The sequence below is a fragment of the Apis dorsata genome, unplaced genomic scaffold (assembly GCF_000469605.1).
Source record: "Apis dorsata unplaced genomic scaffold, Apis dorsata 1.3 scaffold_515, whole genome shotgun sequence".
Classification (NCBI taxonomy): Eukaryota; Metazoa; Arthropoda; class Insecta; order Hymenoptera; family Apidae; genus Apis; species Apis dorsata.
Window position 1 is genome coordinate 35265 of NW_006263741.1, and position 13323 is coordinate 48587.

Sequence of the window (13323 nt, forward strand, 5' to 3'; positions counted from 1 at the left end):
TTCAATATTTAATTTTGTAAAATACTTACTGAACAATTTACAGCGGCTGCAATTTCTCGCAATCCTAAACCAGCTTCATACATTCCTACCATTCGATTTCTTAATTCTGGTGTTGTTTCGTGCACTCCTCTTGTTTTTCCCATTTTATTCAAAATTTTTAAAGGCGACAAATGATACGAATGTTGAAAAAAATTTTAAATTTTACGCGAAATGTGACGTAAGAATAACGGGGATCACGTGACAATGGCAGTGCTCGATCATAAAGTTTTTCGAAATTTTAATTAAGTTTCTACAATCTTTTTCCTTTGTCGCGCGATCTTTAAATTTCAAAAACTTCCACCGTATCATTCTATTTTGTGATTAAAGTTCTGCTACGAACGCGTTTCAAAAAGTATTGTTTCTTTCTTGTCTTCGACATCGTATTGTGCTAGAAACGAATCGAAATCTTGGCGTCGATGGAATGCAATTGGAACGTTCAATGAACTCTATTCATTCAATAAATTTACCTTGATTATCTTCTTCCAGTTGAGATTATATGTTCAACATTGCAGAACATTGAGCACACTTTATATTTTCACTTTTAATATCTGTTGTATATCTTGTTTTGGGCGAAATGCAATCGCTCGAAGAAAACGCTGCGGTCAATACAAGTTCAGCTGTACAGTCTGTCGAGATTCGTTTGTCCTTGTTTTGTCTTTCGTGATTCTAAATTCATCAAAGCATTGCTGCACAAGAATTTCTCTTTCTTGTAGAAATATTGAAAATACAGCATAGAAAAGTTGTAATGATTCATATTTAAATTTTGAAATACTTTCAATTTAAAAACTGCTGTGACACACATGTGACAGAATCGTCAATATTAATTCGGTCAGACTGTACTATGTCATCAATTGTACAGTCCATCGAAATCATTTTATGTAAAGAAAATTAAAATTTCATTTGCTTTAAAAATTTCAAAGCAATTAAGTATTTGTTATAATATTTTTTTTCAAATTTAACCAAATTTTATTTCAAAAAAAGAATATATATATTTTCTTATATTCAATTATCAATCAGCTGACTATACAGCGGGAAAAATATGACATTAAAAAGGTTATGTCAAATGAGAAAATTAAGTACATAATAAATACGACATTTGGTCGGATATTGAATAAACAATTACATTGTTTTGTCAAATTTTGTCAAATGATACTATTGTCTCAATACTTGGAAAATAATATCAATTGTAATATAATGTGAACAATGGTCAATAATTTTAAAAGACGACTGTACTTTGAGACGAAGTTATTCAGGATTTGTTCGGGTATATTCGCCTATCTTCGCTGGAATTGTATTGACCCACAAATTACCTTCCTTGCTTGTCAACACGCGGTTATGGACATACTGATTTGTATTTCGGCGCGAATTTTTCAGAAAATCTCTTTTTTCGTGTTGAATGAATGAAAAAAATGATAATTTTAAATAAATAATATATAATTTTTTAATTATTAATAACATAATTTAATTCCTTTCCTATAAATAGATTTAAAAATAAAATTTTAAAAGAAAATTTTAATTAACAATTAAAAAGGACAATTTTATAAATAACAATGAATATATTTTCATTTTTCATAAATAATGTTTGATAAAGTTGATTCGACAAATATAGTGATTCTTTTGCAATTTGTAAACAATGAATGAATAGGAACGAAACGAGGCATTTGAATCGGTTGAATGTGTAGAAGGTAAGATATACATAGATAATAATATACATAGGGTCAGATCGCAAAATGGTAATATCCGCCAATCAAATCTGCATTTATGTGTACACCCTGTCCTATATATGTAGAATCGAAAGGTTCGTTCACCCGTTCCTTTTAACTTAAGAGATATTTTAATTACTGGATCAAAATGAATAGTTGCAATCAATTAATACGAATTAACTTGAAATATGATCTATCGATAAAATAAGTGATTGATGAACTAAATAACATATCAAAGGTGGGAAATTTTATTCGGTCAGAAGCGGGTGCGGTGCGTGAGGTCAGCAGTTAAGAGATCTCTTTTATCAGAGAAGAGTCGTTGAGCGGATACACGTTTAGTCGCGCCCTCGAGCTTGCTCACACCATCGTTCGTGACGATTATACGTTCTACTGAACATTTTTCGTTCTCCGGACCTCGGCCGGACCACATTATCTAATTCAACTTCGATTGGAGATCATTAATCGTTCTTTCCAATTTGTGTCATTTCAATATTAAATAGAAATCATGAAATATTCAATATTGTTGAGCTTATTAATCACTTGCTTGATTTGGTCACCAATTGTTCATTGTGGGGTTCGTATCATAATCTTTAAAAGTATACACAACTTCGTTTCATATTTAATTATTTTCTTTTTGCAAACAATTTATTGCTGTTTGTTTAAAATTTTGATTTTTGATTTTTGATTTTTTCTGAAAATTCGAAAAAAAAAAAAACAAAAATGATGATCGCGCGGTTGCAATTGTGCGCGTATCGCGCTTTGGCTAAGAATATATTTATGTGAATATTTATAAAAGAAGAAAAAAACTCGATAATAAATTAACATAAAAAGAGAAAGAAAAAGAAAAGCATATTTTGCATTATTATTATATTATTGATATTATATTATTTCTTCTAAAAAAAAAAAAAAAAATGTTTCATAGACACGACCGAGTTTTGTCTCTGACGAGATGATCGCAACAGCAGCTAGCGTAGTGAATGCTTGCCAGACACAGACAGGAGTGGCAACAGGTAAGATTTTTGATTCGTGACAAATTTTACTCGATCGATTCATTTTCATTTTTTTTATTGTTGTATTTTTTTATTTTTTTTTATTTTAGTGGATATAGAGGCAGTAAGGAATGGTCAATGGCCTGAAACACGTCAATTAAAGGTAATAATGCATAATAAATCTCACGAGTCAATTTGTAGCTATAATCTCACGACTTATTAAACGAGGGAAAAAAGCGTTCTTTTTATTTTACAGTGTTACATGTATTGTTTATGGGAACAATTCGGATTAGTGGATGACAAGAGAGAGCTCAGTTTGAACGGCATGCTCACATTTTTCCAAAGAATACCAGCATACAGGGCTGAAGTTCAGAAAGCGATCAGCGAGTGCAAGGGGATCGGTAAATATTTGGGTATCTATATATTATATTTTGTATATTCTTCGTTTTAACGATAATCGAACGCTTTCGAAACTTATCTTTTGTTTCTTTTCTTCCATAAATCCTTCGTTTCTCTTTTTCCGTAAAATTTTTATTTCTTCACGTGAAGTTTGTTATTTATTTCCTATTTTATTTCGATTAATCGATTAATCGAACCAGACAAAATTTTGATCGTTATTTCAATCGTTTCATTTAGCTAAGGGCGACAATTGCGAATACGCATACAGATTTAACAAATGTTACGCGGAATTGTCTCCACGGGTGAGTATCTAATAATTTTTATTCGACGAAAATATTTTTTTTTTTACGATTATTTCAAATGATGATCTCTTTTTCTATATTCCAGACGTATTATCTATTTTAATTGAGTTTCATCTGAGCCAAAAAAAAAAACAAGATCAAAGGAAAACGATGCTTATGATGACTGTAGGACGAATCGAAAGGTAGAATCTTGATTCGTTTTATCATAAAACGGATACACCGTTTGAATGTAGACGACGACTCTCTGTACGGGAAAGAAGTTAATAAAAAAAAAAAAAGAAAAAAAAGGAAAAAAAAAATTCGAGATCATCTATGTTATTTGTCTTACTGTTTCCTATATCGACATTTTAAGATATGTATCTTTTATGTTTTATTCGTTTTAAAGATATTTCGAAAATGTTGATACTACAAAACTGGAGTAACCGTTTAAACTATCCAGTTGATCGTAATTTCCGATGCTTGGTCGGTCCAATTGTCAATTGAGGTCATGATTAAGCGTGCACGATAGAAAGGAATGATTTAATAACGAGATAAATTTCGTTTGAATAATATAATACATTGTAGTAATACAATATAACAATAGAAATTTTTTTAAATCAAAAACCAACAAATTTTACAATATCCACGTAACAACGTGATTGATTAAACAACGCTTTCTTTTTTATATATAAAAAATGAAAAGTTCGACCATCCATTTTTAATTGTTATGTATTCATCGGATAGAAGGAAACACGTTTTAATTAATGTCATTTCCAAGATGTTCAAATACATAAGTTCTGGATACTAATTAAACGTTTTGCAATTACATTGTATTTCATTCTCAAGCTTCGTGTTTGATAATTACCCTTTGTTATAAATTGATACCTTGTATTAACGCTAAATTTTGTACTTCTGTCAAAGTTTAAGTTTTTCTTTGGCTGTTATACCGTATTATTAAATAAATGTTCTCGATCAAGAAGAAACGTTTGCATATTCATTAGATAAGCAAGATTTGATTCGTGTTTTTGAATTGATACATACAATTTGAAAATTATGGCGACCAATTATCACTTCCCGTTTGGGCAAAAAGTGAACACTTATAAATGCTACGAATTCGTTTCCCAGGAAAACAGTTCACTACTATTTTTTAGTACATAAAGAATCGACTTTTTTATTTTTCTATCAACTGCAACGAATCGTTGAGAAAATGAGAGCAGCGGAAATTTGGCTGGTATCATTGTACTATCTGATATTGCAAATCGCTCTTGTTTATGGAGGAATTGTAAGTATTAAAATACATATTTTATAATCTTTTCTTCAAAATAACCGAAATTTTTTAACAATTAAGAGCGATATCGACGAATTTAGAGAAATGACATCAAAATTCAGGAAAAAATGTATCGGTGAGACTAAAACGACAATTGGTAAGTGACAACATATAATCGGTGAAATTTTTTAATTTGATTGCTAAAATCTAACAATGATATACTTTTCCAGAGGTTGTCGAAGCTACGGAATACGGAGAATTTCCTGAAGACGAGAAATTGAAATGTTACTTCAATTGCGTATTTGAAAAGTTTAATGTGGTAAGATTCGTTACTTATATTATTATATTATATTATTTTATATATATATAAATATATATATATATGTTTTGTATAGTACAGATGGATAAGAAAAATGGAAAGATAAAATATGATTTACTAAAAAAAATAATTCCAGAAGCGTTTAAAGAAATAGGTAAAGAAATGATTGATTCTTGCAGCAGTATCGGTAAGTATTCCAAAGAATCGTGAATTTTTTATTTTTAATGCTCTCCCAAATTTATATATTTATAATATAAATTTATTGTTTTGATAATTTATTTGAATTTCGAATCTAATTGAATTTTTCTTTTTTTTATTTTTAGATTCAGATGATAAATGCGAAAAATCTTTTATGTTTATGAAATGTATGTTCGAAGTCAATCCCATAGTAAGTTAAATAGAATACATTATTTAGGAATGTAATATCAAAATTACGAAAATTCTTTTTAATGAAAAGAATATTTTTTTCATTTTCTGTTTTCTAGGCATTTATTGCTCCGTGATCACCAGAAATACAGATCGTGGATCATTACTATCGTTATTATAAGATAAATTTATGTTGGAAATCCATATTTCATAAAAATATAATTATTTATGAAAATGTGAAATATACGTTAGAAACATATCGACCAACGTTTTGTCTTGAAAACCGTTCACGCACGGCAAAATATATTCGGATAAAATAGTATTCGCTAAATTTCTTCGTTCATATAGTATACACAGTATACAGTGAAACACAACGAGATCAATTAAGTTTCTAATCACTGTGACTATATCGCTAACAATTCTTAACGCTACGTTTTACGCGGTTTCGTTTTCCTTTTATTTATGTTCATTATTTGTTCGACTATAATGTCGTCTGCTCGTGGATCGATAGGAACAGCTTGTACCGGTGTTCTCGAGATCGGCACAGGTTTCGACCACCTTTCAATCATAGTGTTCAACCATAACCAAAGTTTTTCACGATTGAAGAATGCAAACGTGATAAACATGATAAAAGGTAACGCAACTATTGATGTCTGATTCATATCGCTTTGATCGACTTTTCGTTCTGCGTTAAACGTCAATTTTACGTATTTAAACGACGAGTTTGCCTCGAAATAAAATGGTATAGTTCTATATTTGTGTAACGTATGAGACAGAGACGATTCTAATTGTACGAAGTACTTTTTACCATCCGCCTGTAGGGGAGGCAAATGCACGAGAAAACCGGCATTGTAAGCGCTCCCAACTTTATTCACATGCTGAGATTCTAATTTTGATGTGTATATTGGAGAGTCCGGTGCATCTTCTCTGCATAATTTTACCTTCAATGTACGATAGTGCTCCGGTTGTGCGGACATAATATGTACTGAGACATCGGTACGCGATATCGGATGAAACGCAACCAATCGAAGATTTCGAATGTCGGATGATGTTTGCACTAATGTCGAGTTAGGACTTGTTCGTTGAATATGCGCATTAACTTCAGCGTTCGGTTTCAGACGGAATACATAGGTACACTATATGAAAGAACAAACAATTTTTAATTTTTTTAAATAATTTTAAATAAATGAGCTTAGATAAAATACGAAAAAAAAAGAAAGGAAAAAGATGTCTCACCGTTGGTTGAAGGCCACGGATTCGGAAGCTACCGTTTTCTTCCGTGGTCGCTTCTTCTTGAAGATGTTCGCAATTTTCTTGGCCCTGAACTTCAACCAGCAGGCCGGTTTCAGGTTCACCGTTTAGAGATGTCACGGAACCGTATGCACTAAATGCGACTCTTTTTCCGAATAAATTCACTTTTATCGTAGCACCTTCAACAACTTTGATCATTTTCGATGGAGGATCGAAACGATATTCCTTCATCATTGGTCTTAAATAGTATTCGCCAGGGGATAAAGAATTGAAGATTAATTTTCCATCCTCGCCAGTAATGCTGTTTTTTCGATAACTTTGTCCACCAGATAATGATAATAGTACACCCTAGTGAATATGATAATTCAATTTCATTTACTTCTATATATAATTATAATCTTTGATTTTTATTTATTTATATGCACCTGGAGAGAAATATTGTCAGCTTGGTCTGATACTTGTACAATAATTTCAGCCAATTTGTGAGCTGTAAATACACCGTTCGAATCGGGTCCCGTGATTACAAATCCTTCTTTTTGTGCAGTAACGCTAAAGAGAGAAAAAAAGAATAATTTATAAAAGTATGTAATTTAAAAAAAAAGAAATAAATATTTTTTGAAAAAAGAAGAAAAGAAAGAAAGCATATGTATATACTTGTATTCTATTTTTCCATCCAAAGGACCAATATTGTATGTTCCATCTTTTTGAGTGATAAGCGTGTGTATTGGTATAGTTTTATCGCTATCAAATATTTGTACGGTAACTCCTTCCAAAGGTGGATTGATTTTACCAGCAATTATCTATACAATACACAAAAAGATTTTAATATATTAATAAATTAAATGACAAATAATTTTTTCAATTTGACTTTCAATGAATGAATTTTCAATATATTTAAATAATTTTTATGATACATACTTTTCCTAAATCACCAACAAAAATTGCAACGTCATCTTGACAATCGTTCACACCCAATACTTTCAATGATGCTGGACTAAATAGAAGAACATTTGATAATGGTGTTATAGTATAAATGTTATCTGTCTTTGCTTTAAATTCGAATTTATATTTGTACAGATTTTCATGGCGCGTCCAATTCAATGGGCCAAGTCTAAATTAATAAAAACGATGAAAACGTTAACATTAATTTATATTTCTAAGATATATTAAATTATAATGCGCGTTACTTACATTATAACATCATCTGCATTTTCAATTTTTACTTTAACTTCATTCAACGCAGAATGACTCATAATGCTTCCTATATGACTGTGTTCTGTCGAATGTAACAAAATAGGAGAAATAGTACTGGTATCCCATGTATAAGATAATTTTTCATAAACATGACAACTTTTTGGTATAAATGTATACATTCCAGGTTCGGACACACAATGCTTTGTACTTCCTTTATTCAATACTAATGTTAATTTTTTCAATTCGTTTGATTTCGAATATTCAACTATAGTATCGTGAGAAGAAATAAAAGTAATAGAAAATCCAGTTTGTTCAAATGGCGGCAATTCGGATCGTTCTGAAGTCACAGAAATTCTGTAACTAGGATTCGTCCAACAAAAAACATCGTTGTCTATTAGTACTTCGTAATGACCGGGTAATACATCCGTAAATTGATATTGGCCAGCTGCATGATTAAAGAAAACTTTACACAAAAAACGGTAGTATCGAACGAATTAACTGTACAATATGCCTGTAATAATAAGAACGTGTTCTGTAATTGAATATTTATATTATATTTTTTATAATATTCCATTCAAATGTACAATAAAATTCTGCTTTTTTAACACGTGCTCATTATTGCAGGATTTTTAAATAAAAGAAAATAATATACAACAAAAGATCAAAGTGAAATCTTACCCTTTGTTTGAATCGTTTTTATTGTAATACCGTCAAGTACCTTTAACGTCACAGAAGCTTGACTGCAATCGGTTTCCGGTAAACATTTTACTGTTCCTATTAATGTAGCTTTTAACTGTAAAAAGTTAATATTATGCACCGATCGAGATGATACTTCGATTGTTTGTTGTAGTGGGAAAAATCTTAAAAAAAAGAATGATATCAAATGTTATTATGCAATTATTAAATATTAGAATCCATTACTTCAAAAGAATTAAATTTTAGAATATATTAATTATATATATTAAAAAATGTACAAAATGATGACAAACTTACTGTAAACCTTTTGCTCTTTCATCTTCGCTTACAATAACGCTTAATTGATATGTATCAGGACTAAGATATATACAAAATTCGCCTGTTTTTGAATCTATTTCAATTTCTTTTGTAAATGTGGTGGCCGTATTATGTATAGATACTTTTCGATAGTTTAAATCTCCTCTTGTTGATAAAGTAACTTTGCCGCAAATTTTATATGCTGTTGGTATTAAAACTGGAAGTTCCGGGGAACTGGGAGAAATCTTAACTGATTTATCATTGAATAATAAATCTTCTATATATTAAAAATAATAAAATCAATAATTTGAATTCAATTTTAGTCTGAAAATATAATAATAAGCAAATAAGGCATACCACTTTCAGCTTTAAGAATATATTGACCAGCTTTCATATTATCTAACACATATTTTCCATGATTATCCGTTATGGCAACTTGCTTTTGAGAAAGTAAAATTTTTGCTCCTGGCAAAGGATCGCCATTGCTGGCAGTACGGACAATACCGTTTACCGTAAAACCAGTTACTTTAAATCCTTGGCGTAATACGACACTGCCATGATTTACTTTGAATGACAATTCAGGTGGTTGAACATCAAATTTAGTTTGAGCCCCAGCATAATATGGAACAAGATTATATTCGCCAGGTGACAAACTAGGAAATACAAATTTACCGCTTTTGTCAGATACAACATGACAAAGAGGTTTTCTAGATTCAAGATCTTTGCTTATAGGTGTTGTTGCGCAATTCTTAGCTACACCGTTCTACGAAATAAATATAAAATATAGAATAAAAATAATTTGTTAATTAGAAAACATTATTAAAAAGGTAAAGAAGAAAAAAAAAAAGAAAACTTACTCCAAATAATACAAATGTTACACCACTAACTGCTTCTTCTTCACTGGTAACTCGACCACTCACGTCATAACCGAAAATTATTAAACTATCGTCCGGAAGTTCTGTGTTGCCTTCACGTACCGTTACTCTAACTGTATTTGTTTTGAACATCCATCTGTAACAAAGACATAATATAATATAATGTGTTAATAAACAAAATATAATAGATGACTCACATAGTATGAGATGCAATAAGTACATATTGTCCAGGTTGAATTGGAGTAAAGTAAAATATACCACCTTCCATAGTAATTGTTGTATCAACAGGAACTTGTTCATTATTTTCTTTATACAATGAAACTGTAATATTTTTAGGACCAGAATCTGATCCTAGACTAATAACCTAAAATATATAAATATATTTTTATAATAACATTACAAATGATCACTTTAGTTCCATATATTTTTGTTTTTACAATAAATATATTTTAAATAAATTACCTTGCCTGTGATACCAAAACCTTTGAAAGTAAAATTAATATCTATACCCTGACTACAGGCATCTGTTATTCCATCTACATTCAATAAAACTTCTGTAGGTTCAAAACTCCATCCTCTGGGTGGATCTACCTAAATGTTTTAAAAAAAAATAATATTCAAAAATGAATGTAAATTTGTTATTCTTAATTTCTAAATTCGCTAAAATCTATTGTTCAAATAAAATGATAAACATGAAATTTTGTTATAATATATATATTCTACATTACCTTTAGAATGTATTCTCCTTTATCATATAAAGGAAGAAAGTAATATCCACTATTAGGGGCACATTCTGTAAAATCTTTAAGACTACCAGCTTTCGTATATCTAAATAAATTAAAAATATTAATTTACATTTTTTATTTTATGAATTTATTTTATAATTCATTGATGAATTACTTACAACTTTATTTGTACTTTGGAAAAATCTATATCGGCATGACTTTTCAAAAATCCACCACAACCTAAAATATCTTCGGCATTAGAATATGTAATTAGAATATAAAGAAAAAATGTTGAAAATAGAAAAATGGTTGGTCTCATTGCTTATTTATCTCATTCGATATTTAATAATTTATATTATACGATTGCCACCGACACGTAACCTCAACAAATGTATACGACTATACATAAATAGTGGGACAAAGAGAGAGATAGCTTAAAAATGTAGAAATTAACGCCATCTCTAGAATCACAAATGAAACTATTATAGATAAGAAGAGAAATAATGTGAGAAAAATAAAGATGAAAAAAAAATAAAAACTGATTTTTAGCGCCATCTCTACTTTTTTATTTTTGTAAATCAAGAGATAACATTAAAAGTAAATTCCTATTCTTTATCTCTCATTATTTTTTATTCTTTCTTTCTGTTACTTTCATTTACGGCACACTAAAGATGGCACTAATTTCAATATTTTTATCCTATCTCTATCCTTTTTCCATTATTTGCTCTCTTTGTCTGTACTTGTTCGATTCAAACTTTAATTTTACTGCTTCAGTACATGAATTCAATTGTTTATAACTTTTTATGGCTATATACGATATATTTTAAAAGTGACTAGTTACTACTGATCATAAATAAGCGACTTGTTTTTTTTGTGCAAAAACATCTACGTGTTTGTGCAATTAATTTTAGAAAAAAGTAGTGTCGTCTCTAAATTTGCAAACTGATCATTCATATCATAACCTCTACGACTATATTATTTAAATATATAAGTACATAACAAAAAAATTAAAGAAAAAAAAAAATTTTCGTTAGAATGGTGAAAATAGCATTACAGATGAAAGCTACATTAGAAAATATAGGAGAATTAAAACCATCGGGAGCAGAATTCAGATGGTATCTCAAGTTCACTTGCTGCAATTGTGGCGAAACATCAGAAAAATGGAATTATGTGTCTTTGAACGAATCCACTCCAGCTCAAAGAGGAAATGCAGTGAATCATTTTATTAGTAAATGTAAACTTTGTTCTCGTGAAAATTCCATGAGTATCTTGGAAGATTCCATTAAATCATTTATCGCGAATGATCAAGACAAATTTCAAACAATAGTTATATTTGATTGTCGAGGCATTGAGCCCAGTGACTTTTCGGCAAGGGAAGGTTGGATTGCTAAAACTATCAATGGCAAAGAATTTACAGATGTTGATTTAACTGAAGGAGAATGGGTCGATTACTGTGATAAGATTAAAGAACCTGTTGGAATTTATGAAATTGAACACAAGTTTGAAAGAATGAAGTAATAAGTATTTAAATGAAAAATCTACAATGAAAGTGTCAAACGCATTAATTTTTTATTTTAATCTATCCACATAATACGATGTTATATGTCTGCATTAAAATTTTTCTTTACGTTTTTATGATTCTTTTCATTTTCTTTATTCTACCAAATTTTACTTCTAAACAAATTTTTTTTTAGATAATTTAACTTATACAAGTTATTGCGCATAAATAAGCGGACATTTAAAAGCATCTATAAAACTTGTAATTTTCTAATGTAGGTTATGAAATATTGTGATCAACGAATCAAATATTTATGCATTAGTATTATTATTAAATAGAAAAATGTATATTTGCTGCTAATGAAAATGCAAAATAACAATCTTATTGCATATTTATGTACATACCACATACACAATCTGTATATTTATTTTATAAAAATAATTAAAATGCAAACAGCCTTTATTATTATATTTTGCTATTATTACTAGTTTAGAAAAAAAAAAATATAAAACAGCAAAAAAAGTAAACCAAGAATATCAAAAGATCATTTAGAAAAAAATTAAGGCAAATAAATGCACATTTCCAACGACATAATATAATTTATTCATAATCATATAAAAAAAGACCATTTAATCGTGTAAATGGTTTAGTACAGAGAAAACTGCAACAATAATTTCATATTTCTCTTTCAAATTCATTGAAAGTTGCCGATTGTACCCTGCATAAATAATCGGATGACTAGCATTGCGCGTTAGCAGGGGAAAGATTGAAAATTTTTATTCATTAACCAATAAACAAGTTGTCAAAGACTTTGAACAAGATATATCAGTTATGTAATTAGAATTCACTCTTTAATGTAGTACCTTCGGAATGTATCGGTCTACTTAATTAATTGAAATAATGAAAACTGTAAAGATGATGATAAAATGATGATGATGATGATGATAGTAGTAATAATAATGGTAAAAATAATAGTAATAATAATAATAATAACGAAAATGATGATGATGATAATAATGACAACAATAATTATTTACTTATATAATAAAGAAGAAAAATTAAATCTTTTTTAAATGAAAATTAAAACATACATATATACATATATATCTATATGTATACATGTATGTATATAGTATGTGTATATGTGCGTGTGTATATATATATGTATAAAATTTTTGAATGAATTGACCTGAGCCGAACATGATTTAACGTGAAACTAGTAAACATTTCACGCGTTACGGCAATAATTCTAAACTGGCTAAGAAAAATGTAATCACAGTTCCCAACGAAATAGGGAAATAAATCACAAGAGAGGATCGAAAAAAACGATTACGACATATTATGGTCGATAACTGGCAAACTAGCTAGCGCACTAATATTTGCTACTGCTATTGTTCTCTAACTTTTTTTTTTTTTTTTTTACT

The 13323-nt window shown here is 29.3% G+C and overlaps 5 protein-coding genes and 2 long non-coding RNA genes across 10 annotated transcripts in view; 4 read left to right on the forward strand and 3 right to left on the reverse strand.

The window, feature by feature from the left end:
• LOC102680139 (AF4/FMR2 family member 4-like) overlaps window positions 1–871 on the reverse strand; it is a 3577-nt gene extending 2706 nt beyond the window's left edge. Inside the window, exon 1 of one of the 2 annotated variants that reach the window (XM_006620387.2) lies at window positions 30–869. In XM_006620387.2, coding sequence (XP_006620450.1) covers window positions 30–143 — 114 coding nt within the window. In that variant the 5' untranslated portion in view covers window positions 144–869. Of the gene's footprint in view, window positions 1–29 lie in introns of both variants that reach the window. The other variant, XM_006620388.2, reaches the window with a different exon arrangement.
• LOC116186201 lies at window positions 253–1449 on the forward strand. The gene is made up of 2 exons (XR_004151148.1): window positions 253–391; window positions 1279–1449. It is a non-coding gene; the product is annotated as an uncharacterized LOC116186201 (long non-coding RNA).
• A 473-nt stretch (window positions 1450–1922) lies between these two features.
• On the forward strand, window positions 1923–3731 carry LOC102679916 (general odorant-binding protein 69a-like). Of its 2 annotated transcripts, none has more exons than XM_006620386.2 (6): window positions 1923–2316; window positions 2665–2752; window positions 2842–2894; window positions 2988–3132; window positions 3368–3432; window positions 3518–3731. In XM_006620386.2, the coding sequence occupies exons 1-6, from the start codon at window positions 2248–2250 to the stop codon at window positions 3533–3535; spliced, it is 438 nt and encodes a 145-aa protein (XP_006620449.1). In that variant the 5' UTR covers window positions 1923–2247; the 3' UTR covers window positions 3536–3731. The 2 variants fall into 2 exon arrangements, with proteins under 2 accessions (XP_006620449.1, XP_006620448.1); XM_006620385.2 differs by having other exon boundaries at window positions 1935–2316; window positions 2988–3144.
• Window positions 3732–4034: 303 nt separating this feature from the next.
• On the forward strand, window positions 4035–5665 carry LOC102679798 (general odorant-binding protein 83a-like). The gene is made up of 6 exons (XM_006620384.2): window positions 4035–4693; window positions 4760–4835; window positions 4909–4997; window positions 5079–5184; window positions 5321–5385; window positions 5483–5665. The coding sequence occupies exons 1-6, from the start codon at window positions 4619–4621 to the stop codon at window positions 5498–5500; spliced, it is 429 nt and encodes a 142-aa protein (XP_006620447.1). The 5' UTR covers window positions 4035–4618; the 3' UTR covers window positions 5501–5665.
• On the reverse strand, window positions 5347–10824 carry LOC102679668 (nodal modulator 3). 2 transcript variants are annotated; one of them, XM_031512745.1, is made up of 14 exons: window positions 10581–10720; window positions 10405–10504; window positions 10139–10267; window positions 9874–10040; window positions 9659–9812; window positions 9159–9564; window positions 8802–9078; window positions 8487–8668; window positions 7806–8271; window positions 7533–7725; window positions 7269–7414; window positions 7040–7163; window positions 6600–6962; window positions 5347–6499 (listed from the first exon to the last, which is right to left on the reverse strand). In XM_031512745.1, exons 1-14 carry the CDS (start codon window positions 10718–10720, stop codon window positions 5792–5794), a joined length of 3555 nt encoding a protein of 1184 aa, XP_031368605.1. In that variant the 3' UTR covers window positions 5347–5791. The 2 variants fall into 2 exon arrangements, with proteins under 2 accessions (XP_031368605.1, XP_006620446.1); XM_006620383.2 differs by having other exon boundaries at window positions 5792–6499; window positions 7806–8253; window positions 10581–10824.
• Window positions 10825–11129: 305 nt separating this feature from the next.
• On the forward strand, window positions 11130–12036 carry LOC102679554 (CXXC motif containing zinc binding protein). The gene has a single exon (XM_006620382.2). It carries the CDS (start codon window positions 11437–11439, stop codon window positions 11917–11919), a length of 483 nt encoding a protein of 160 aa, XP_006620445.1. The 5' UTR covers window positions 11130–11436; the 3' UTR covers window positions 11920–12036.
• Window positions 12037–12050: 14 nt separating this feature from the next.
• Window positions 12051–12907, reverse strand: LOC116186202. The gene is made up of 2 exons (XR_004151149.1): window positions 12412–12907; window positions 12051–12356 (listed from the first exon to the last, which is right to left on the reverse strand). It is a non-coding gene; the product is annotated as an uncharacterized LOC116186202 (long non-coding RNA).
• Between the last annotated feature and the right edge of the window lie 416 nt (window positions 12908–13323).

Bases quoted from the DNA above. Each gene is read 5' to 3' on its own strand.
- LOC102679916 (XM_006620385.2), top strand. From the start codon at position 2,248: ATGAAATATTCAATATTGTTGAGCTTATTAATCACTTGCTTGATTTGG. The intron at 2,753-2,841 runs GTAAGATTTTTG...TTTTTATTTTAG, and splicing joins ACAGACAGGAGTGGCAACAG to TGGATATAGAGGCAGTAAGG. The intron at 3,145-3,367 runs GTATCTATATAT...CGTTTCATTTAG, and splicing joins GGGGATCGGTAAATATTTGG to CTAAGGGCGACAATTGCGAA.
- LOC102679798 (XM_006620384.2), top strand. From the start codon at position 4,619: ATGAGAGCAGCGGAAATTTGGCTGGTATCATTGTACTATCTGATATTG. The intron at 4,694-4,759 runs GTAAGTATTAAA...TTAACAATTAAG, and splicing joins CTCTTGTTTATGGAGGAATT to AGCGATATCGACGAATTTAG. The intron at 4,998-5,078 runs GTAAGATTCGTT...TGTATAGTACAG, and splicing joins TATTTGAAAAGTTTAATGTG to ATGGATAAGAAAAATGGAAA.
- LOC102679668 (XM_031512745.1), bottom strand. From the start codon at position 10,720: ATGAGACCAACCATTTTTCTATTTTCAACATTTTTTCTTTATATTCTA. The intron at 9,079-9,158 runs GTATGCCTTATT...TTTAATATATAG, and splicing joins TATTCTTAAAGCTGAAAGTG to AAGATTTATTATTCAATGAT. The intron at 7,164-7,268 runs GTATATACATAT...TTCTCTCTTTAG, and splicing joins GATGGAAAAATAGAATACAA to CGTTACTGCACAAAAAGAAG.
- LOC102679554 (XM_006620382.2), top strand. From the start codon at position 11,437: ATGGTGAAAATAGCATTACAGATGAAAGCTACATTAGAAAATATAGGA.